Genomic DNA, 24,926 nt, shown 5'->3' with positions numbered 1-24,926 from the left:
TCGAGGGTTTACGATGAGCGAGTTAATTATGAGTTGATGTAAGTACGATTCGCTGGGAAGCTAGTTAGCTTTGTCCTTTGCCACACGCGCTGAGCTCTCCACGGTGAATTTATATTTTTTCGTAAAAATACTAATGTCCAATGAGGATCCACTGAAGTTAAACGATTTGTAATGTTCGAAATTTATAAATATTCCTGGTTAAATATCTTAAGTTTTCCGATTGATAAGCGTTATAAAAATCACAGTTATAACTTGCGAAGTTTATAGCACACTGATTATAGCGAACTATTAATAGACACTCTCCTTTTGGTGCGTCGCGTTGGTTGTATTTATAGGCGTGGGAAGGTTTTCTAAAAAAATCAGATTACATAACAATACTGAGTTATATTTAAACGTCTACATATATAGATATATTGTTCATTCCTACTCTCGAGAATCTTCTACAACTTTGGAGAATAGGCGGGAGTTTCGCAATACATATCTAACAGTACAAGCTATGAATGTTTTTAAATATAAACGTAATCTAAACAACGTTGATATTAAAATAAATACATAACAACAAATTCGTTACAGTATTCATGGAGTTATATTTTTTTATACCGATTTTAACTAAATTTGAATTTTGGTGGCAAACGTGAGATGTGACAGATGTTTTATCGGAGTAGTTTTCAGATAGTGTTAGTGACATTAAAATAGTGACCGAGAAATGTGCATAAAAATAATTATTTCGAGGCTGCTTAGATATGTCATGGTGGCAGTTACATAGCTTGATACCTGTAGTTTTTCTCCACTGTAAACACATAACAGTTTGTATCCTGCTGTTGTCTATTTTTTATATCTATTGGTCGTATATATCTTCCCATGACATACGCATAGACGCAGTAGGTTGTGACAGTATATCGACTTTGTGTATGCGCTGCATGGCTCCTCTTAGCACCCGCGGCGCACTCTTGAAACCGCGGTGCGCGAGCGGTATGCGCGCGTTGATCAGGCCGAAGAAGCTGAAGAATAGTTAAGCCAGAGAAAGAGAGTAGGCTACAAGTGTTCATTCAACATGGCTTCGTGCTAACAAGCTGCAATAAGCTTTGATGAATATTTACTGTTTATTAAAGACGAAAACAAAGTTAATTGAGTAGCGCTCTGCGTCATAAACTTCGGGAAGCTGTGTGCTCTACGCAGTTCGTAATGGCGAATCCGTTTTATGTGAGGTACGACGGAAAGGTCAGGGTAAGTTCATACACTAGTCAGTTTACAAAATGAAGTGAAACTTAGGAATGCTACATGTGGTTGTGTGGTATCTGTGATATCATGGTAAATATTAAAAATACTAGTAATAATATGACGTTTGGCAAATTTTACATATTCTTTTTTTTGTTTTTAAATAAAACAGTTGCATCAAATTACAATGTATGGTGTTTATTGTAAGAAAACTGGTAAAAGATTGTTTTATAGAGAGCTTCATTAATCGTGTTGTAGTCTGGAAAAATTCATTTGATTAGAGGTAAGATCAAAACCTTGTAAAGTTCGATATTATTAGATTAGATATTTCATAACTTATGGTTAGGATATCTCACAACAAATTACTAAATCATGTGAAAAGAAATATTTCTATTTTAATCAATTTATGTTTAAGCTTAAAATTTTCGTATTAAAGTTCATTTATAAATCAATAAGAGAACCCCCCCCCCCCCGGGGCCCACCGGTATGTCTCCGGGCTTGCAACGCTAAAAACCGGGTTTCGATACCGTGGTGGTCAGAGCACAGATAGCCCATTGTGCAGCTTTGTGCTTAATTACAAACAAACAAATTGAATAAGAATATTATTTTGTCATTCTTCACTTGTTAAAACATGTTGCTTAGCAGTCTAAAAGTAAATAATTTATTTGTATCAAATTATTTTCCATTGCACAACAGAGTAAATTTTATTATAAACCTTATAGATGTATTGCGCACTACATTCGTGTCTCTTAAGTGTGTTTGGCGTTCTGTCTGTTTGGTTGCTAAGGAAACGTACTAGTGTATATGATATATATTTATATCAGTTTGTCGGCTGTGCCATTAGTAGCTAAATTTATAAATATAATAATAATAATAACAATAAAGTCGTTTTAAGTATACTTGTCAAGTAATAATAAGTTATTAGTTGATATGTATTAATATCGTCGAGTGAAAAAATCAAACCTGACGTTTTATTGTTTTGACAAAGGTTTAATGTGTTTAGGAAAATATAAAATAATGAAGGAATAATTTTTAGAGTTTTTTCTGAAACAATGAAAACTAAACCAGCGAAATTGCTGTAAATTCAGGCATTTGACTTCCGTTCAGACTCAGTTTTCACATCTTCCAGAAAAGATTAACAGAAAAAGAAATTACATGAAAATGACGGATAAAAATGATTTCTTAAAAATTTAATTGTCTTTGATATAGTACAGAAAGTGCTGGTTATTTGATTTTCTAACGTTCAAAGGACACTCAAATAGGTTTACTGAAATCATGTTTTTGTATTACTGTTAGTTTATAAGCTGTATATCATACTAAAATAGTTTAGGCGCTTATGTTAGGTTGAATACGAACATTAGAATTCCACTAAGTACTTAACTACATTGGATAACACGCACACAGTCACTTCTAAATGTCAATAGCGTCTTCGAAAATTCCTAACAAAAGGCGTCCAACAAAGTACTAAGCTTATACACTAACTGAAATGGTTAGTTTACTGCTTCCATCTCTCCGATATAATATGACCGTGATATTACAATGGGAAAACAGCATGGATTGGCATTTAAAATATAAATTATGTAAAGCTTTTAAACTATAGACTAACAAGTATCCAAGCATATAAGTTTATTTGACTAACCTTTAGAAATCCCTTACATCCGGAGTTATATACAAAACAATTAAAATATAATTTAATTTATAATACTTTAGTTATGAGGAGAAAATACTATTATGAAATAATGTCAATCATTCCTAGGAGTTTATTTTTAAGTAAATCAGTATCAAATATTACATGATGTGACCAGAAGTGCGAATAATGAAGGTGGTTTTGTAACATTACTGTCTCTAACATTTCACTTCAATATGGAGTATGGTCACCATGAACAACAAAGGCATCCAGGCACCGATGTTGGATATTTAAATTCAAAGTGTTGATAAGATCCTCGACCGTCCTCATCGTTTTCAGGACGTGTTTAAACGTTTTGAGTCACCTAACGGGATGCGACGCATCTCTCTAAACTGTAACATTCTCTACATGCTTGACCTTTCAGTTTAGCGCGGTGGGAATAGACATTATCATCCATTAGACTAAAGGTAAGACTACCTGTGCCAGCTTGTGACAGTACAAAGGGTCGTAGGATGTGGTTCGTATAATATGGTATTATTGGTAACATTCCACTGGATATAGAGGTCAGTGTATACTTTTGCTAAAGATATACCTGCTCACAATATAGTTCAACCATTGCTCTATGCATGAAATTCCTGTATGAAAATGTGGATTGGATATGACTCTAGCATCATCTAAGCGCTTGTTTTCTAGTAACAGGGCGAATTGCAAGACATCTGTAAAATGGATATTTCTGCATATGTCCATATGTCTTTAATTTATTGCAGACGAGCTCTTTTGTTCTTTATTGTGAAAGAAATACTACTGAACTTTGGCATATACACTAGTCTTATGAAATCTGTTTCTAATCGTTTATACACTGATATGACGCCCAGATGCAGCTGCAAATAAATGATTAAGTCGGGGAATTGTTACCCTATCATTGCGGAGTCAGAATTGATTGATTTTTTGTGATCACATTCTGGTTGATAATCTGTATTATCCAAGTGTCCAAGCAACTATGTCATTGGTTTCAAAGCAGATTAACATTTTGCGAACGACGCTTTGAGACACTTGTAATCAGTTTGCAGTATTCTGCTAATTGGCTAGCTTTCATTTGTCCCATACCCTTCAACGTAAACACGATCATGATCCATCAACAAGAACTATTTTTACGATGTTTCTCATTGAATTCGTAAATAATATTAGAAACTGTTATAAATATATATACATATGTATATAACTTATTTCATGAAAATATAATATTTTATGAAATTAGAAAAAACATGGCGCCTGGATTACATTATTATGTTTTAATATTAAAAGTGTACAAATTCACCTTAAGAAAAACACAAATACCAAGACTATCTGAGAACTGTAGTTTCAAGCAATATCAGCTGTATAAGAACAGTAGGTTAACAATACAGATTGTCGTTCTATAGAACTTTGGGTTAGGCGTAGTTTGGTGGTTGGCATGCCGGACTGTGAATCCAACGGTTCGTGAGCCTTTGCTGTATAAACGCCCTCTGTGCTTTAGGGCTATGAGTGACAATCAGTTCCCACCATTCGATTAGAATAGCCCAGGAGTGGTGGTGGGTGATGTTGATTAGCTGACTTCCTTCTAGTATATTAACTCAAAATTAACATGTTGGTTAGCACAGACGATCTCTGTGCAGCTTTGCGCGAATTTCTGAACCAACCAATCCATAAAGCTATATATGCACTTAATATGGGATTATATACGTAAGTTTGTATACATACGTATATACATCATTATTTGTCCAACAGATAGCGATAAAATAATTACAATAAATCTTTTAATAAGTAAATGTCACTCGCACTCTCTTCACCAACGAATTTTATCTTATTGCAGGTAGTTTAACAAGTACATGAAAGAGGAAATAGTCTGGACATCAAATTAATCAATTACAAACAGCTAAAAATAATGTTAAAATGAAAAAAAAAAAAAGCAGCAACTTTTCACTGAGTGAATTTATTGTCATAGGTAGTCAAAGTAGCACAAATACTAATATATTAACAAGTATACAAATAGAATTACGTCAACAAAGAGAAACAAACAGCCAATTACATTAAAACGAATAAACTGATGTTCTCTAATATAAAGAAAGCCGCCAGTGGCCTAGCGGTAGGTCTGGAGTCTTATAACGCTAACAATTGGGTTTCGATACTCCCTGTGGGTACATCACAGATAGCCTATTGTGTATCTTTTTGCTTAACGACAAAGAAACATATAAAAAATGTTCTTTAATATTACATCTCTTTATATCAATTTCTTTACTTGAAACAGAGACAATTAAGTTATTTTGATACTTGCTGATGCCGTCTCTTGTTTGTTTGTAATTAAGTACAAAGCTACACAATGGGCTATCTAAGCTCTGCTCACACGGGTATCGAAACCCGGTTTCTAGCGTTGTAAGTCCGCAGACATACCGCTGTGCCACTGGGGGGCGATGCCATTTTATGTAGCCTTGTTAAAAAGTAAAAGAAATCATATGTAGGCATGCTTAAGAGGTTTACAAATCCTCTTACAAAGATTCATTCAACAAATGATATTTCCGGCCCAGAAGCTGACACATTGTGAAACCAAACAAGTTCCTACAGTTGCCACTGCAACTACTACTTTTGTAAGGCTTAACAGACAGTAAGGATTATTATAATTCGAAAGGCGTAAATGTACTTCTTTGTACAGTCCCATATAATTTTTGGCACGTACATTGCATAAACAACCAAATACGCGTTTTATTAACACTTCGTAACCCTATAAAACCGTGAAGTCAGAGTAATAATAAATATATTGTTATCGTCTTGACCATGCTGAATTAAGAAATTCTCTTCTTTTTCTGCCCCCCAGTGGCAGAGCAGTATGCCTGCGGACTTACAACGCCATAAACCAGGTTTCGATACCCGTGGTGGGTAGAGCACAGATAGCCCATTGTGTAGCTTTGTGCTTAATTACAAACAAACAATTTTCTTGGAGAGAATCGTTTGTTGACTTCTGCATAGAGCTCACTTAATTTTATATCTAATGAGTTATTGGTATTTTTTTTTCAGCGCTGTTAAAACTGAGACAAAGATAAATTTTATTATGTTTACACTTTTTTAAATAAAGTGAAGATATGTGTCAGTAATTATGGTACACGTGCTTATAAATCATTATTTATAATTATATCATTACTCTATCCTTTGTATGACTGCTTTTGCATTTTATGATGTCAGTGTTTAAATTATGATGACATCAACTTTAAATGTAGAATTTTTAACATTTAAATAGCTAATCAAGGTCATTACGTTACACTTTACTGGTAATTGCTTGAAACGTGCAAAATGCTTGAAGCGTTGAAAATCATTTTATATAGTGAATTATTTGCACTTTTCGCTACAGTTTTTCATGTGAAATTTTCAGTCTCTTAATTTTCACTAAATGTTCCTCAAACACTTTGTTTTGTATGCATTATTTTGAATAATAAAGTTTTTTTTTATAAATATAGCCATAATGATTATTCAAACCGCGAGAGCAAGTATGTGTTCGTATATATGGGATACTCACAGTGTGGTTTTGATTGTTTTGATGCCTCCTGGTAGCTCAGCGGTTGGCTTGAGAACTAATAAAATTTGGGGTTCGTTCCCTATCGTGGGCACAGTGCAGATATCCCATTGTGAAGCTCTGCGCTTAATATCAAAGAATATTATTTCTATCACTATTGTAATACGAGTATTGAATTCAATTTCATTTATAATATTGAGTCCAAAGTATCAACACCCACGCTTCGTGAAAGGTTCTATAAGAAATGTGTTGTTTTGCTTTACACGCTATATTTATACTTAGGATTATAAGATTTTACATAAAAAGTTCAGGCCCTGCATGGCCAGGTGGTTAGGGCGCTCGACTCCCAATCTGAGGGTCGCGGGTTCGAACATGCTCGCCCTTTCAGCCGTGGGGGCGTTATAATGTGACGATCAATTTCACTATTCGTTAGTAAAAGAGTAGCCCAAGAGTTGGCGGTGGGTGATGATGACTAGCTGCCTTCTCTCTCTAGTCTTACACTGCCAACTTAGGGACAGCTAGTGCAGATAGCCCTTGTGTAGCTTTGCGCGAAATTCATAATTCATACATAATGTTTCATTTTTATTGAACAAGACAATATAGGCGATTGAATTCTCTTATGCTTTAGTACACATTTAATGTACTTTAGTATAGTTTTCGCTTCCAACTGAACAACTGAGAGCCTAAAAATGATTAAAATTAAAGTATCGTTTGTTTGAAGTTAAGCACAAAGCTACACAATGGGCTATTTGTGCTCTGCCCATCACGGGTATCGAAAGTGAAATTAAAGTAAATGTTGATTTACGTTATGAACGATTTCACACAATAAATTTTGTTTTCTATCTATTATAAACAGCTATTTGTTTTAATACGTTATCAGGTGAGATATTTATGTTACGCATATGGTTAAGACATTTCAATGTGTTCGTTGATTCTAACACGCGTGAAGGCATTTTAATTTCATTTGAGAAATAATTAATTTTTTTAAATTGATGTTTTTTCGTAAGCTGGCTTACCAAAACTGTAATGTTTAACGACATAGACACAGAAATATTACAAATTTGGCGGGCAAGTGGATAACGTGAACCACAGTTACGTATATAGGCCGTTGCTATCATCAAATATTTCGGTCCGTTTTGATTTTTGACATGAGCTGGTAAAAAACTAAAACACTATTGGCGTTATACCGTCTTTGATCATCTTAATGTTTCTATTCCAGAAATGTTACTGCATGTGTTGATATCAGTGTCAAACTTTGCCGGAGAAGATATATGACTAATGAAAACTCCTGTATGATGTAGCCATGGTTATTTTAACTGGCAGTATGAATAGCTTGGACGCTTGACCTGAGATTATGGAATATCGCCTTCTAAGGGCGTGAACTTTTACAGCAGGGGTTTTCAGAGGTTGTAGAGGCACATAATTAATTATTAGAAAAACTTATGAGTGAAAATAACGAAAAATCTGATAATGTCTCAACCACAATATGTCTGCTATGTGTAGTGCCGACGAGGCCTTTCGCCCATTACCGGGGCACATCAGGCCGGTTGGGATACGACAGACGTAGTACTTGTCCGACATGCTATTTATATTATCAGTTTCTTGAACAACTGTTTCAGTGTACACTAAATTAAGTTGGTGAATTATAACTTTTATCAATTATACTTAAATCATTACATATTTAAGGTTTCACGCATATCCTTATAATTAACAAAGTTTGTCTTTTATATATATATATATATTAAAGTTAAAGTTTGAGGGTGAAAAAAAAGTGAAAAAGGTTTATTGAGCTTGTGGTTAAGCTTTTTGGTCTTGGAACCCAAAACCTGATACGTAAAACACTCGGTACACTAAAGGAAGTACTTCACACTGGATTGAATAATCCTTGGTGGTAATGAGAGAACTCTCTATTAAAGATTTACTCTGTTTACCAAGTGGCATGTCGATCATGTGCTAGTTTTTGTTTACTACCAAGCATAAAGCTACACAATGGGCTATCTGTGCTCTGCCCACCGCGGTTTTCCTAAGTTATCCAAATATACGTTTCTTTGATATTTTATTAATAATTTCCTACCCTCATCGGGTCAACAGTAAGTTTATGAACTTGCAGTGCAAAAATCCGAGGTTCAATTCCCCGAACAGAATACAAATAGTTCATTGTGCAGCTTTGCACTAAGAATACAACAGCAGCACTACCAGTTTATTTTCTGCATAGTATTTTGTTTAAGATATCTGTGAGTTATCTGTAAATTTTTACTTATAGATTATTTCGAAAATGTTGCCATATATTTTTATTAAAACCTGTGGCTAATGATAACTAGATATTTCATTTTAAAAATGTATAGATGGATAAATATTTAGCAACGAAAATGTGTACTTGTGCTCAGCGAAATGAGTAAGCGTGTTTTAAGAGCTGTTAAAGTGGCCCAGTGGTTAGCGCGCTGAACTATATATATAGATCTGTGGATCCAATGCTCGGGTCCCGTTACCACCAAAATTAACAATAAAAATGAATCGCGCTTCGTGCCTGTGAATGCATTATAACGATGACAGTCAAATCCTACGATTTGATCAGAGTTGGCGGTGGGCGCTACTGGCTGGTTACCTTCCTTCTAGTATAAAATTAGGGATGAATATATCAAAACAAACATTTTAAGGGTGTAAAACATCTTTCTGTCTGATTCACTTAAAACTTAAATAGGCTTTCATTGAACGGTTTACAAAGCAATATGGCCTCCAGTGGCTCAGCGGCAATCTCAACTTACAATGCCAGAATCCGGGTTTCGATACCCGTGGTGGGCAGAGCACAGATAGCCCTTTGTGTAGCTTTGTGCTTAACTACAAACAAATCTTATATCTCAAAGATATAGAGTGTACGGTTGAATAAATAGATTACAGTTGGTCCTTATCACATTTTTAAAAGATCTAAGGAAAGCTCTCATTGCTCGACTTTGCATATCATAATAGAAACATGTGTTAAAGACTACGGAAGAAGGATTTTACCCAGAACTAATTGGTAGTATATGGCATTTTGGAAATTAATTTTTAACCTTTAGATATTTCTGTTTCGTTTGTGTTTTAATTGTCTTTTATTCATATTTTATTACAATCTGCAGAATTCATCGACACCAAATTAAGTTGTGTTAACTAATATGGTGTTTTAAACTTTATTATTTTCTCGGTTTTTCAGGTCAAGAAGAATTTCCTCGTTCCTTCTCAGGACTGTGACTAGTCTTACGACAGCTGTGTCTGACTGAGGTAAATTTGTCATCTGAAACATGCATCTGACGTTTGACTGCTGTAGCAAAATTCTTTGAGTGCGTCGATATGAAAATCATATAATCCATTAAAACCGTGACAGTTTGAGTTATTAATTTTTTGAGATTTAATAAAGGTTAACCAAAGAAAACATAATCATAAACCAGTTTCGTTTCTATAGACTTTCTGTATCTTTTTCGTTTTATAAAAGCATGGAAAATTGCCTATAAAGTTGTTAACTGTGAAAATGCGAGAAACTGCCCTACAGTTATGGCTGTCTTCGTACACACAGCTGTAAAAAAAAAAAAAGAGTCAAGACTTGACGTCAGATAAGATTGACTCGTATCAGATTGGGATTTGATCCTTGGCAGGCGTCGACTTAAATCTTCAGCCATGTTAGTGAAGGAATACCGGATCCCACTGCCTCTCACGGTCAACGAGTATCGTGTGGCCCAGTTGTACATGATCGCCGTAAGTGTTTATTTGTTTTAAACTTACTTAACAAACGTGCGTTTTTAGAACGTTCCAAGAATAATCAAATCATTTCAAAGCAAATACTTGTTAAATAAAAACATTTTATTAGTCATTAGGTGGGTATTTTTAACATGACACATTAATTGTTTATCTCACGAAATTGAGAGCCGATCCTTTTTTATGTGTTTTTTAAGTACTTCTGAAGAGCTTAAACATCTCAACATTAAAACTTATTAGTAAACACCGTTTTGCTAAGCGTGAATAAAAATATTCGTATAAAAACTTTCTACACCGTAATGATAACATGCCATCAACACCCATTGAAACAGTTTATTAGCGATAAATTGCCCAAGTTTCTCGTGAGTTCGAACTATATCTCTGTTCAATTTAGATTAAACATTGTTTCTGTTTATACCCTTCATTTACCGAAAATTGTCTTAAGTTACATTGTAATCAAGATTTGTGATATAATTTACATTTCTTGGGAAATGTATGGTTCGAATGTTTCCATGGTCTGTATGGTGTGATAAAAATACGAATAGTTATTTAGATGTTAAATGCTCACCAACTAAGAACTATAATGATTGTTGAATGAATTATCTAAGTTGGCTCATATTGCGCTAGAAGAATATGATAGATTAATTTGATATTTTATTTTTAGACACATTTTAAGAGCGAAAAACGATGTGTTTTAGCACAGTGAAAAAAAAAATCTTTATTAGATATTTCAGCCATTTATTTTCGATAACATAGTTACCATCATCAAGGCTGGTGATGGTATCTGTGTTACCGATTAGTCGATTTTATCTTTCATTGTGCCAAAAATAAATAAATAAATCGTTTTGAGTTTTGTTTTTTTTGCTCTTAATAAGGTGACTGATTTCCTCCTCGTATCCTGAGTTACGATATGTGGACTTAATGCCTGTTGAATGATTACTTAAAAAAAAATGTGTGGCTAAGTAGACTATAAAAATAGCTGTATGTTTGTTATCTAAACTTATTCAAACATACTGTGGGTGTGAACGTGCTTTGTATTCACTATGAGAAGAACTTACACACTAGATAGGTTTGACACTTTTTTCACTATGATATAGGTTCAGCTTATCTCTCTCTGGTTAACTTGTGTTCAGGGTTACTGACGAGGAGTGGAATTCTCCGAAAGTAGTGTAATCAAATAACACACCTTGGTCAAAGTGTAGATTGAATTGGACCTCCCTTGAACTTAGACTTCGAAATTAAACAATTTTCGGAATACTAAGTTTATTTATTGTTTTATTTAAACTTAGTGTCAATTAAATGTTTACTTTCCCTGAAATGTATGTGGTAATCAACTAAACGTCTCACATGTTATGAGGGAACGCACTGTTTCTTTCCCCGCACAAACTTTGTTGATATTGAAACTTAAAGCCATACGAAGAGCTTCTTGAAATTAATGTTATCTAGATATAATTTGAGAAGAAAACATCATTGTTCTTACTATGGAAAAGTACATAGACAACGAGAAATAGTTAAAAAATGTTACAAGTTACGAAATCGCTTCTCCCCTACAGAATGCCCCCCCCAGTGGCACAGCGGCATGTCTGCAGACTTAAAACGCTAGAATCCGGGTTTCGATACCTGTTGTGGGCAGAGCACAGATAGCCCATTGTGTTGCTTTGTGCTTAACTTCAAACAAACCGAAAATCAAACCTTACAGAATAAATGTTATTTCTTTAGAGTATAATACAGATGAGCGATATATATGTTTGTATTCTGATGGATTGCATTTTTGCACAACCCATGAATATTTTCTTTTTATTCACATTGTATATGTTTACAGATATGCTGGTAATATTACATTTTCGATTATCACATATTCTTTGAGTTTAATAAATTCAAGTTTTTTACTTTAAATATAAAAAGATATATGGCTGAAAAAGTTATATGAAAGTTACTGCATGAAAATAGTATAAAGGAATCATATAGAATGTTATTATGTTCCAAAACTATATTTATTCATTGTGTTTTTTTTAATTTCTCTAATGTTCAAGTGACATGTATTCTTGAGTAACTCCTTCTGCAGTTATTAACTGTTTTTGTCTAATTTAACAGGGAAGGTTTATCCGATAAAAATGTATATAAGGAGGGATTTTGTTACGTGTTTTGGACAAAATTACCAATGTTTCTTTATGATAGCCATATATCTATTTTCAATAACCTTTTGCTGTAGGTTTCAACGAAATGTCACCAAGCTTCTTAGAAATAATAGTTCAAGTTATTTGTATATAAACTTCGACTTTCTCGGTTGGTCTTTGGCCATTTCATGTGATATACTCCTTTTATAGCTTTTAATGGAAGTTTATCAAATTTTCTTCACGGTCACAACTTTACCTCAGACGTTTTTCTCACTTCATGAAATGTGTAAGTCATAGAGCTTGTTGACGAGCATTACGTCGAAACCAAATGATATCGACCATTCTTAGTACTAATATAGTGGTTTAATCGTACTTTAAAGAACGATTTCCATATATGCTGATACGATGGCCCGTCGCCGCAGATGTTAGCCGTGGCACCAGTAATGGCGTCTTTAGAATCCATATATTTGGATGAGAACGAACGAATAAGATGTGCATTCTGAGGTAGAATATTTGTAAAGAAAAAATATAAAATAATATAGAGGCAAAGGACGTAACATTCGAAGAAGTTTTGTTGGACTTAAAAAAAACACATAACAGAACATTTGGGAAAGCTGTGTGTTCCGAAACTAAACCCCCAGCCTAATCTGGGGTAGCGCAATCACAAGAGAACTTTCAAACTCAAAAAGCTATTGCGATGAAGTTGAACATACTTCCGGTTTCCTTTAATAAAACAATAAACAAGAATTTGAATTTGACTTATGCTCACAAATCATAAGTTCAGAATTTTCCAACCACACCTCGAAATCAGCGAAAACATGGCCGAAAAAAAAAACTATACTTACAACAGTCTCATTCGACAACATACCTGCCAATCCCCATATCAGCTCCAATGGACTTTTTCGCTATTGGACTGCCTAAGCGTGTTATTGAAATCCGGAATACACGTACAGAGGAGCATCTGTGCAAAATTTGTCACGATGTGTGATCTATTATTTACTTTGCCGTTCTTCCAGAGACTTGCTATAATGGAAATTGACATGTCAGCTAATAGTGCTTAATTATGACCATCAGATTGAGCACAATTCAATGAAAGAAATAATTACAAGGAGAGTACGAGACTTGGTAGTGTATTTTCCTTCTTTCGAATCCAACATAGCGTACATTGTCAGAAAGATATTCTGTGAAAAATATCTTTCGAATGAAACAAAGCTCATCATGAGCAGTCATCCTGACTCAAACCCTCTGATCAGTATAGCATCTCAGTTCAAGACATATTAGCAGCAAAGAATTATTATATTCCATATATGTATAGCCAATACTTGATTAAATAAATTACTGATCTACTAAAGTTATCGAGTTGAAGAAAACCAATCAATATTCATTAGAATTAAAGAGTATTATTCTGCATTATATGTTTGTGTATTAATTATCCGTATATGGATATTGATAAATTTCACATTTAGGACATTTAAACAATATTGCAACGCGTCTGAACGTTTACATTTTGTGCTCAATTATATTTTTGTATTAATATCGCGTTTGGAAAATAGCTCTTCAACGTCACTTGTGACCACACCAGGCCAGCAGATATGTTGGCATGTTTGAGTGTGAATATACTCAAAGGTTTATTGCTAATATACTCAAAGTTTTATTGCTACTGACGTTAGTAGTGTAACAGTGTAATGTCCAAATGATGGACATGGTAGTAGGTAATTAACAGTATCTGAAAATCCCCGGCAATGGTAGGTCAGGCTAACAGTGCAACACCAAGACTTATTTAGGTAACGCGGCTCTACGAAATTTTTTTGTTCATGCTATGAGACCATGCTATTGGAGCTTTTAACACACAACATCATCGATAGCCTGAATACAGTGGTAGTGTAGGATCATCACAGATGGCAAAAACGGCATTGACGTTTAGTTCTATTTAAAGTTGGTTTCAGGTTCTATCGTGACGTTCATGATGTGTGGCAGTTGTCATGTGTGAAGAGAGCTGTTCTGGCTACAAAATAGCTGAATACGACGGCTCAATGATAGCTCTGTGAGTGGTGTGGAGATACATATGCTATATTGGAATTACTGATCTGTACTTTAGTAAGAATGGTGTTGTAAATATTGGAAGATAAAGGAACGAAATTCGTGGATTCCTTGTTAGTCCTTTTTCTCGTGCCTTTAGAGCTAATTCAGGTTTGTTGGTATACATCTGTTCGCTGTCACTACTTCCCTTAAATAGGAATCTCTTGTAAGAATGAACTGGTCGGGAACTTCTCTAGACTTCAAACCACTAACAGATATCTAGGATGAGCTTCAAAAATGGAGCTCAGACCTACCTCACCCACCAGACACCCAGGATCAGCTGAGGAACATCTTTGTGAGAGAATGAGGAATCATTCCTCAGAACTCCATCCACAGATTAACGCAAGGCATATAGAAACGTTGTAGAACTGTGTTTGCTGCTTGGTATACATAAAATCGCAACTAAATGGAGCATAAGGATTGAAGCTGTTGTGGAGCAATTTCACGTCCATTCTTAGTATGAATTTTGCCTTAATAATACACTGTCATTTTCATCAGAAGTTAAGAAATTAGTTTTATTTACTACTTAGGAAATGTATGCCGATAATTTATTGACCCCTAATATATTTAGTATATAAGGAGCTTTTGTGATGATTTTATTTTATATTTATAGTCTGAGTCAAATCCTGGTATGGCCAGGTAGTTAGGGCGCTCGTTTGAATCCCCGTCTCACCAAACATGCTCGCCCTTTCAGTCGTGGGGACGATATAATGTGACGGTCAATCCCACTATTTGTTGGTAAAGGAGTAGCCCAAGATTTGGCGGTGGGATGCTCACTGTCTATGATAACGATACTGATAGTGTTTTATGTGACGGCTCTTGAATAGATTATTGCTCTGCATTGTAATTTCCATTGGGCAGTACACTGAGGTGTTGTCTCCCTCCTCTTTAAGCTCTGCTTTCAAAGACCATCAACCTAGCATAGACGACGACTTCCAAAGGCTCTTTTGAACAATCCAATGGCAAAAAATTCTGCAAATTGTATAGCATGAATTCCCATTTGTATTCGTATTCTGCGAAGGAACTGACACGTTCACTTGGACGTGTAAATATATGCATTGTCTTGATTGAGCCATACAATACTGGCATATAGTCCTATAAAAGATGTAATGTTGTTAGCATGTTAACTTGATAGTATGCAGAATTCGCTCTCTTATTTATCTAAACTCTCTAGGTATTGAACTTGCCATCGCATTTTAACTGTAACCTGCAACTACCATACATTTTTGAAAAAACTTTCGCGAAATGCTCTGTACCAATTTTCGAAAGTTACATCACCAACACAACGACAATAAATTTTCCAGACTTTTTTAGACACGTAACTGGATATATGCTTTGTCAAATACGACGAAAAATATCCATTTGTCACATGTCTGTATAACTTTTGTATAAATTGTTTTCCGTTTGGTTTTTTGGAAATTAAAAGCCTGTGAATAAGGCAGTTGTGTCACTTTTATGGGCCTAAATTCGTATGACCTGTATTGTTTACAATTCCATTGAAGGTTACTACTGTAACCGCAATGTATCGCTGTGTTCTTTTGCTGCTTTCAGTGATAGACTGCTTACTTTTCTTCACTGTCTATGATGTGCAACTGTTTTTTGATGTTTTTTCTACTGTAATCGCATCATCACTTGTTTTACCAATACAGGTCAAACACTACATACCGTCGTCGTCATTCCACATGGATCAGCGGTAAGTTCGAGGGCTTAGGACTAAATTTATGCGTTCGATCCAAGCTGTGGGCACAACACAAGTAGGCCATTGTGCAACGTTATTCCTAACTACAAATGCCCTTTTTGGACGCTAAAATTTGTAGTTTCCATGCGTTTTTAATCACTGGGTAGAATATTTCATGTGGAAAAGCCCTGCATTGTAGCCTTCCCAGATGAGGTCAATTTCAAGCGCCATTTGCACTGTCAAGTCGTTACTCTAATTAAATTGCAACAAGAGGGTCGGGCCTTTTAAACTGCGTAGTTACAAGTCACGAGACGGGCATGGCCAGGTAGTTAGGGCGCATCAGTCGCAATCTTAGGGTCGCGGGTTCGAATCTCCGTCCCACCAAACCTGCTCGTCCTTTCAGCCGTGGTGGCGTTATAATGTGACGATCAATCCCACTATTCGTTGGTAAAAGAGTTGCCTAAGAGTTGGCGGTGGTTGGTGATGACTAGCTGCCTTCCCTCTAGTCCATCACTGTTAAATTAGGTAGCTTTGCGCGAAATTCAAACCATTGCGTATTACAAGTCACGAGGATGACTAAGGTAAAGGTTATTGAATATGCAAGCTGTTACGGTAGTTCATGAAGAACCCCTGTACAAAACACCACAGTTAATTAGATTTTTGAGCATATTTTTGTTAAAACGTGCCACAGTGACATATACTACTGTTCTCTATCCAAAATATTTTCTTGAAACAAAACTGACAACAAAAAATCTGATATGTTTGCTCTTATATGATACTGAAATATATTATAATATCTTAGTTGTTTTTGAATGAAAAATCCTCAAATTAGCAACATCTAGTTGCATTTTTCATTGTACATGTTAATTTACATTTTACATAAAATTTTAAGTATTTCTCGATTTCAAGTACGTTGCTTGAATTATATATATATATATATATATATAATGCCACGAATTTACATAAATTTATCTTGAGCTTTTTATTTTTGGGAAAATGTGCAGGTTGAGCATAATAGACGTTATAAATGTTCGCGAAATATTACAAATCACAAATTTTTCTCTCTTTCTGTTTTTCTACGACCATATGGTGCATGTTAATAGTAATACCTTTATTACTATAGAGCTTATGTCTCAAGTACCATAAATCATAAAGTATTATATAAAGAAAGTTGATTTTGTTATAAAATTGTCTCAGCTGGACTTATTTATGCTTTTATCCCATCCAATAGTGATTTGTTTTTTATGTCTCAAGTACCATAAATCATAAAGTATTATATAAAGAAAGTTGATTTTGTTATAAAATTGTCTCAGCTGGACTTATTTATGCTTTTATCCCATCCAATAGTGATTTGTTTTTTTTCTTATCCAGTCAAAGGTTTCCTCTAGTTCGTTTCAGAGAACTAAAACATTTCCGGTCCACGTGGCAACCGTTAAGCACTTCCTGTATGTTACAATCTGACACATATGCATGCCAGTAAGAAATAGTTTAGATTTAAGAAAATGAAATTCATCGAGTTTTCAGTTCTTTATCTAAGCGAAAGAATAAATCTGCTAATCGTTATGAAAAACATCACCACAAGGTTTAAGCGTGTAAAAGTATCATCAGTTTGATTGTTTTACAGTAGAAATTTTGTTCAATCTTGGGTTGAATATAATTTGTAATAAAGATGCAATCAAAAATTGGTTAATCATTATGACTCATTTTTATGTTTTTGTATCTTTCATAAAGAAATTTGGGTATGGGTTGGGCCTGCAGAAGAGCTCTGAGTCCTCAAGTTAGCGACCTGGGGTCGTATCCGTGCGATACCACAAAATATTCCCCTCACTTAAGTTTGTGGGTGTGTTATATGAGTGACAGTCAACCCCCTTATTGTAGGTAGTAGGGTGCTGATGACTGGTTGCCTTCCTTTTAGTGAATAGTTCAGAATTAGGGACGGCGACAGATAGCTTTAATAGTTTTGCTATAAATACATATATACAAGTACATAAAGAAATAAATTTTCAAAAGACCTATTGTGTAATTAAGTTATTTTTCTATAATATCTGGTTTGCGTCAAATTTAACAACTCACGAAATAGTAAGCTGATAGTTATTATGAAGTATGGACAACTATCAGCTTACTATATCGTGAGTAGTTAAATTTGACGCAAACCAGATATTATAGAAAAATAACTTAATTACACAATAGGTCTTTTGAAATTCGTCAAACAAAACAAAACAGTGCTTTGCTATTATTCCATCTTCAACTTTAGTGATATGCGAATTCATACATTAGAAAACATTCCATTGTCCTAACCGCGTTTCATAAATGAGCAGTGTAGTTGGCGTTTGTTTGTATTCACGCTATACAGTGAAGAAACTGTCAATGGTCATTTAAAACAACAACAGAAAAGTAGAACACAGAATTTAATGCAGCGTTGGCGTTATCAATTAGAAATATGTGGTTAATTCACTCTTGCTAATTTTATTGTCTTTTTATCTATACTGATCGTAATATGCAAATACGACATACTTTACTCTGCTATAATAAGTATATTTAAGTTCTATACACGATATGGTGCCGTTTCCTATCTGTAGCTATGCAACCTTTCCACTCACCTCCTGAAGGGAGCCTCCAGACACAGATTTAGAATCTTTGTACTATACTAATAAATTATAGCGGTAGACATCTAAGACGGTCTGTAAAAAAAAAATAAAAAAAAAAAAAAATACCTTCTTGAATTCAGTTTCAGAATTCAGTATGCCAATAAAAAAGTCTGGATCTAAATCTCATAGAAAACATTTTGAATCTCTTTGGAATCTTGGGATTGCACTGTGTGAGAAAGGGAACTGGATCTCCTATAATGCCACCCACCGACTAATCAGAAGTTTACCTCACAAATTTAAAGACTGTCAGCCTCAATCTGAGGGAACCAATATTTGTTACTGGATTTATCTTTTTGGATAAATGTATCTCTTTCAGACCAATTGTTTCAGTTAAACCTCGAACTATTACTTTGAATTTGAAGGTGCTTATGTTCCACTCCCCAGTGGCACAGCGACATGTCTGCGGACTTACAACTCTATAATCCGGGTTTCGATACCCGTGGTGGGAAGAGGACAGATAGCTCATTGTGTAGCTTTGTGCTTAATTACAATCAAACAAACAAGCTTATTTCCATTGTCAATGAAACTTGAATGGATAAATTTAGCCTCTGAAATATTCTTTAATTTCAGTTTATTAATTTGATCGTTTAGTTGAAAACAATTTAACTTCCGAACTGTTACATGTATTACAGAAACGCCTTTTTTATCTCAGTAGTTGAATGCTTGATTAATTGTGTTAATTCCAGAGAGTAATGATTTTTATAAATTCTGGTAGTAAGATTTTCATGATGATGTATCTAGTTATTGTTAATGGTGGCCTGGTGGTTAGGGCGCTCAACTCGCAATCTGAAGGTCGCGGGTTCGAATCCCCGTCCCACCAAACATATTCGCCTTTTCAGCCGTGGGAGCGTTATGATGTGCGGTCAATCCCACTATTTGTTGGTAAAAGAGTAGCCCAAGAGTTGGCGGTGGGTGGTGATGAATAGCTGCCTTCCCTCTAATCTTTCACTGTTAAATTAGAGATGGCTAGCGCAGATAGCCCTCGTGTTGCTTTGCGCGAAATTCAATACAATAACAAATTACTAATGCTGAAGCTAAAGTATCTGAATAGCCAACATTAAGCTAAAGCACATTACGTTTTTTTTTTCTCTTTGTATAAATAATATTTTTTTATATTGAAAACTCGTTAACAGTTGATATGTATATATAAAGAAGAGCCATGTCCGTGAAATAGATAAGATTTAGTTTACGTCACGAGTTTCCTGTTTGTAAGGGGTAATACAAGGTTACGGCATTCAGCCAATACTGTTTGGGAAAAGAATGTTGATTTGGTTTTCTGCTTTTTCTTCTTTAAATGTGCAAAGGCTGTACTATTGGATGGTGCAATAAAATATAATACTGTAAATTGTAATTTTTTCTCTCTATTTTTGATTGTTATATAGACATCTTGGAAACGTTTATAAGTTTTAAAACATATCTTCTTAAATCAGTAATTGAATATTTTCAGTATACCCTCCCCCCTCTAATCTTACTTTCATTTTTTATAAAAAAACTTGAACTACAAACCAAATTAAATTTATTAAGGCCTGAGGAATTCTCAGAGGAACAGTTAGCACATGACTATCGTGCCAGTTCCAAATTTTACAGTTATGGAAATTTCCTTTTCTTGCTCTTATTGAGGCGAAATTCAGTTTTTGTGCAGTTTCGTGCTCGTAATTGTTGCTAGATCAACTAGTTTGTGTGTGTGTGTGTGATGGTTAATTTCAAATAGATTTTAAAGAACTTCGGTTTTGAAAAGCTCTCCCCCCCCCCCATAAACAATGGGGAAGGATAAAATCAACAGCATTCTCATTGGTGTTGGGAAATGACAATACTAATTTGGTTTTGCATATTTAATCCACTAGACTTTTCGAAGTCATTTTAGTCACTCCGTGAAAGCTTGCACTTCGTCTCTTAGTTGCATTGATTTCAATAGCCTCGCCATCTGATAAGCCAATTTGGAAATTCTTGCGATACAGTATCAAGTCCCTTGGACTCATTTTCAACAAGTCAGCAACGCAGTATATAAACGCTGAACAACGATCTGTGATACTGTAATTGCTGAAACCTCCTTACTGTAGATTAAATGGATGTGCCAACAGTTTATTAAAAAAATTATTTTGAAGTTTCGCTGTGGACATATGACAGGTTCCTCACAACTTTAATATGAAAACTGTCTTATTCTCTTGTGAGTACCTCTACTGTTTTCACGAAAATGTTGTTTCAACTCCTTCTGCAAGTTTCTTGAGTCTACTAATGCCTTTACGGAGCCTTCTTCAGTTCTATACTGGTGAAGGAATTGTGTGTTTGTGTGGTGACAGCATAACTCGAGACATGACAAGACTGCTATTATAAAACTGATTGATGGTGGTGTTGATTTCAAACAGCAAGTAATTCCATACCACAAGGTGGGCCACAAATTTGAAAGTTAGAATCTTGGAGTAATAGTTTTCGTTTCGGAACGCGGCTTTGTTCCACTGGCTTCAGGGAAGGTGCTGTCTTTTGCAGTGGAGCCCAGAGCGTCGTAAGCCTCTCTCAGCTGATATTGAAGTGCATGAACAGCATAAATTTTACTGTCCATTATGTTTTATTCGATGGCTGCACATTTAGCCAATGATTAATTGGAGCATAAAAGTATATGCTTTGAGTTAAGTCGAAGAAGGTCACTGTCCTGGTGGAACAGTTGGCTGCATCTGCATCGTTAAACACGAGATTCAGAGAGTGTGCATTGTGTGGTATGTGCAAAAAATAATAATAAAGCTCTTGGATTTAAGCCTCCAATTCTTGTTCGGAGGCCATTGTTCTTGACTTTCATGCTGTCTCCACTGGCTTACCCTTGATCTTGTTATTCTGATAATGCTGCCCCTTTTTCTATGAGCTCCAGGCTTTTTCTTAAATGTTTTCTACTTATGCATGTGTCAAGCTGAGAAAATGTTCTTAATTAAAGAATATCAACAACCGTTTAAATGTATTATTTTTAAAATAACGGTTCCTTAATATTTTGTCAATTTGAATTATAAATTTCAAGATTGAACGGCCAGTTTTAACTAGTTTAAATGAATGTGTGCACGGGCTCCGTCCATTGGACTGACCCCATATTGGAGAAGAAATGTTGACTATAATTCCGAATGTACTATGTGTATCTACACGAAATATGGCAAGCTTTTCGTAAAATGTGTTACGAGGGTATTTGTACTAAGACTTGTCTGATTCAGATTCTAACAATTGAAAATGCAAGATAATGTTTATGTGAAGAATAAAACTACTTTCGTCATCGTACAATTTGACATCAAATTTGTATAACCTCTAGAACCTCCGAAATACATATCTACAGTTTTTTTCAGCATCCCTGTATATTGTATTTTTGGCCTTAAATTAATGTTTTGAACCTACGTGTTTCCCTATCATCATGAATATTGTATCTGGTATTTACTGTCCTCTACCACGACCTGTTGCTAAAACAGTAATGTAAAAGTAAAATAGGTAGTTGATAATCCTGACATCAAATACATAATACGATGTTGAATGGCACTGTATAAGGTTGTGGAATCGTACTTTAACCCCTACCCGTGCACATGGGGTTAATATATCGTCGAAGTCAGACTGACCATATACACGTGCAACGCAATTCAGAAATGAACTAACCAGACTAATATTTCATTCTACACGTGCGCTTGCACACAGACTCTCTCACACACACAACATTTAATGGTTCCAAAGATTAGAGGAATTTTTGCGTCCAAAATTACGGACCGTTTACATCGTAGGTGTTCGTTCATTTCCTAATAACCTTGCAAACACATCAAATCGTATCATGTCTCAGTAGTTAAAGTCTCTACTGCATTGATTCAGTTTTGGAAGCAAGCATTTGCCAAGGTACGTTTTACATTATTGGAGTTATACAGCACTCAAGTCATTTGGAAGTTGTGGATAAAATTCAATGATTAACAATAAAGAATAATAATAATAATCGAAAATTCGAAATCATGTTTCGTAAAGGAAAGCTGTACGTAATAAATTTGAAACTGATTAAATAGGCGTAAAAAGCAGGGTCACAACCGTAAGTAGGTTTTTATAGATATGTCGAAAAAAGAAAAGATATGCCACTGTACACTTGCTATAGAGAAATTCCTTTCTACAGTTTTTTATTATTTTTTATTTCTTTTCACCTACATACCAGGTGGTTAAGGCGTTCGACTCACAATCTGTGGGTCACGGGACGAAGGTGCTCTGCCTTTCAGCCGTGAAAGCGTTATTATGTCACGGTTCATCTCACTTTTCGTTGGTAAAGGGCAACCCAAGAGTTGGTGGTTGGTTATACCAGTCAGTTGCATTCCCTGTGATAGGCAGCTCAAAATTAGAACATAAATTTTTTTTAGCTTCGCCATAAAAAAGAAAGAATCTAAATATTAGTGTAAAATAAAATACAATTAAAATTATAATGAAAGCATGATTAAATCTAAGAGAGCTTATGAAGCAGGAAACAGAGTTGTAGAATGACAAAAGTTGTTAGACTTTACTCATCTACAAAGGATTCGATGGTCATACATCTTAGTGGGCACACCAGGAATTCGTGTAATACGTATATCTAACTATTATTTTCCCCCTTTAAGATTTAGCTAGCTGCTAAAAGGGTCAGAGTTAATATACCAGAAACCAGTAATTATTGTGTGGAGGAGGAGCTTATTCCTATGTCGAATTTACAGTATGCTTAATTGGGTTCAGTCGCTTCCCTCTTGAAAGCCGTGTTTAGTTACTTGGCAACATGCCACGAAGACTGATCAACTGTGAAGGTAATTATAGTATTCTAGGCTCATATTTTTCGGACTGAGATGACTGTAGTTAAGAGTAAATATTAAAAGGTTATCAAAATCTTTAAATCTTGTTGGTAAAAATGAGGTACGTATCAACGATGTATTTTGACATTAGGAAAAAAGGGAAAAGAAAAAATGTATAGTTTTGTAGGCATGTGCAATGATAACGTATTGTTGTTTTGATAATAATTCTGATAAGAGTATTATTGTAATTAAGTTTAGAATAGTTTATTGATATTATGAGAATATTGTGAAGTGTACGTTGACAGATAGTTTATTGTTATTATTATCATATGTATGGTAGTACTTATATTACAAATTAAAATCTCAAACACAATGCAAACAGCATATAAACAAAACTTTATAAGCATTTTACACACACTTTTGAGTAGTAAACAAACCAACTGCAAAGTAACAAGCCACAAAGCACTTGAGAAAGTTGATAGAGTAAAAAAAAAATTTCACAAAACTACAAATTTGTCAATCCTACTATCTGACTGACTGACTATCCTTGTTGGAAAGGCATAGCTCTCTCCTGCATCCACTTTATGCAAATCTAAATGCACGTGATTGAATTATGCTACCTTGGCTACAAGCGTTTTTCTTAGTTTTACTTATAACCTTGGTAATAACAAGTGATAACATAACCAGTTTGCAATATTACTAACGAGCTAACAATACATCAGTAGCTATATTCTATGATTATGAGCACTATCTTTGAGTTGTCAAGTAACAACCCGCCCTCATATCATGTGTGGGTTAATTGCTTGTGCTCACCCTCTACATGATCAGCCTACAGCTCCTACATGAGGACGAATGCTACCACTGCCGAAAGACTGAAATGGTTTTGCTTGAGTACTTGGGACTGAAAACAAGAACAATAAGTTGTATAATTCACCTTTGCATTGTTTTCAAGCTAAGTGTGACCTAATGGCATCTAAGGTTGCACTTGAAACAGCATGATTTTTAAACTATGCCTTTCAAGGAAACAAAATGAGAGAAAAGGAGAAACAGTTTTTACCCCAGCAAAATAGAGATTAGGTTAGAAACAGTAATGCTGAATATGCAAAACAAGCTTTAGCCATTAATTCAACCAAAGAATGAGTTGCCAACCTGGCTAGATGAAAGAAAAACTACAGCAAAGATATCAGCAAAAGCGAGGAAATGTCGCGAGATAGCTCTAAGAAAAGCTACGAGAAGGATAGGCCTAGAGCTCAGTCACTCTCGAGATTAAGTACCAAAAAAGGTTATTAGACAAGTGTAAAAAATTTTTAAATCAAAAATTAGGGACTAGGAATGGGAGTACCAGAAAGTAAAGAAACAAGGTAGGAATGGGTTTCATAACATTACAACACTTGCAGGAACGTCGAGAGCCAGCACGGGCCCCGGGGCAAACATCCTCGCTGGGCCCACTTTCTCTCTCTCTTTTTAACATTTTAAAGAATTAATTAAAAATAAGATCCTAAATTAGGACAGCAACGAGCTCATAAACC

The 24,926-nt window shown here is 34.9% G+C and overlaps 1 protein-coding gene across 6 annotated transcripts in view; it reads left to right on the top strand.

The window, feature by feature from the left end:
* LOC106478775 (protein retinal degeneration B-like) overlaps positions 1-24,926 on the top strand; it is a 108,805-nt gene that overhangs the window by 27,756 nt on the left and 56,123 nt on the right. For 4 of the 6 annotated variants that reach the window (XM_022382421.1, XM_013939338.2, XM_022382423.1 and 1 more), the window contains exon 2: positions 9,580-10,118. In XM_022382421.1, the coding sequence (XP_022238129.1) occupies positions 10,041-10,118 (78 nt within the window). In that variant the 5' untranslated portion in view covers positions 9,580-10,040. Of the gene's footprint in view, positions 1-1,044; positions 1,228-9,579; positions 10,123-24,926 lie in introns of those variants that run through there. The other 2 variants (XM_022382422.1, XM_022382424.1) reach the window with 2 other exon arrangements.

The sequence above is a fragment of the Limulus polyphemus genome, unplaced genomic scaffold (genome assembly GCF_000517525.1).
Source record: "Limulus polyphemus unplaced genomic scaffold, Limulus_polyphemus-2.1.2 Scaffold248, whole genome shotgun sequence".
Classification (NCBI taxonomy): domain Eukaryota; kingdom Metazoa; phylum Arthropoda; class Merostomata; order Xiphosura; family Limulidae; genus Limulus; species Limulus polyphemus.
Note: the sequence above shows the minus strand (reverse complement) of the source record. Positions and strands in the feature narration are given on the sequence as shown.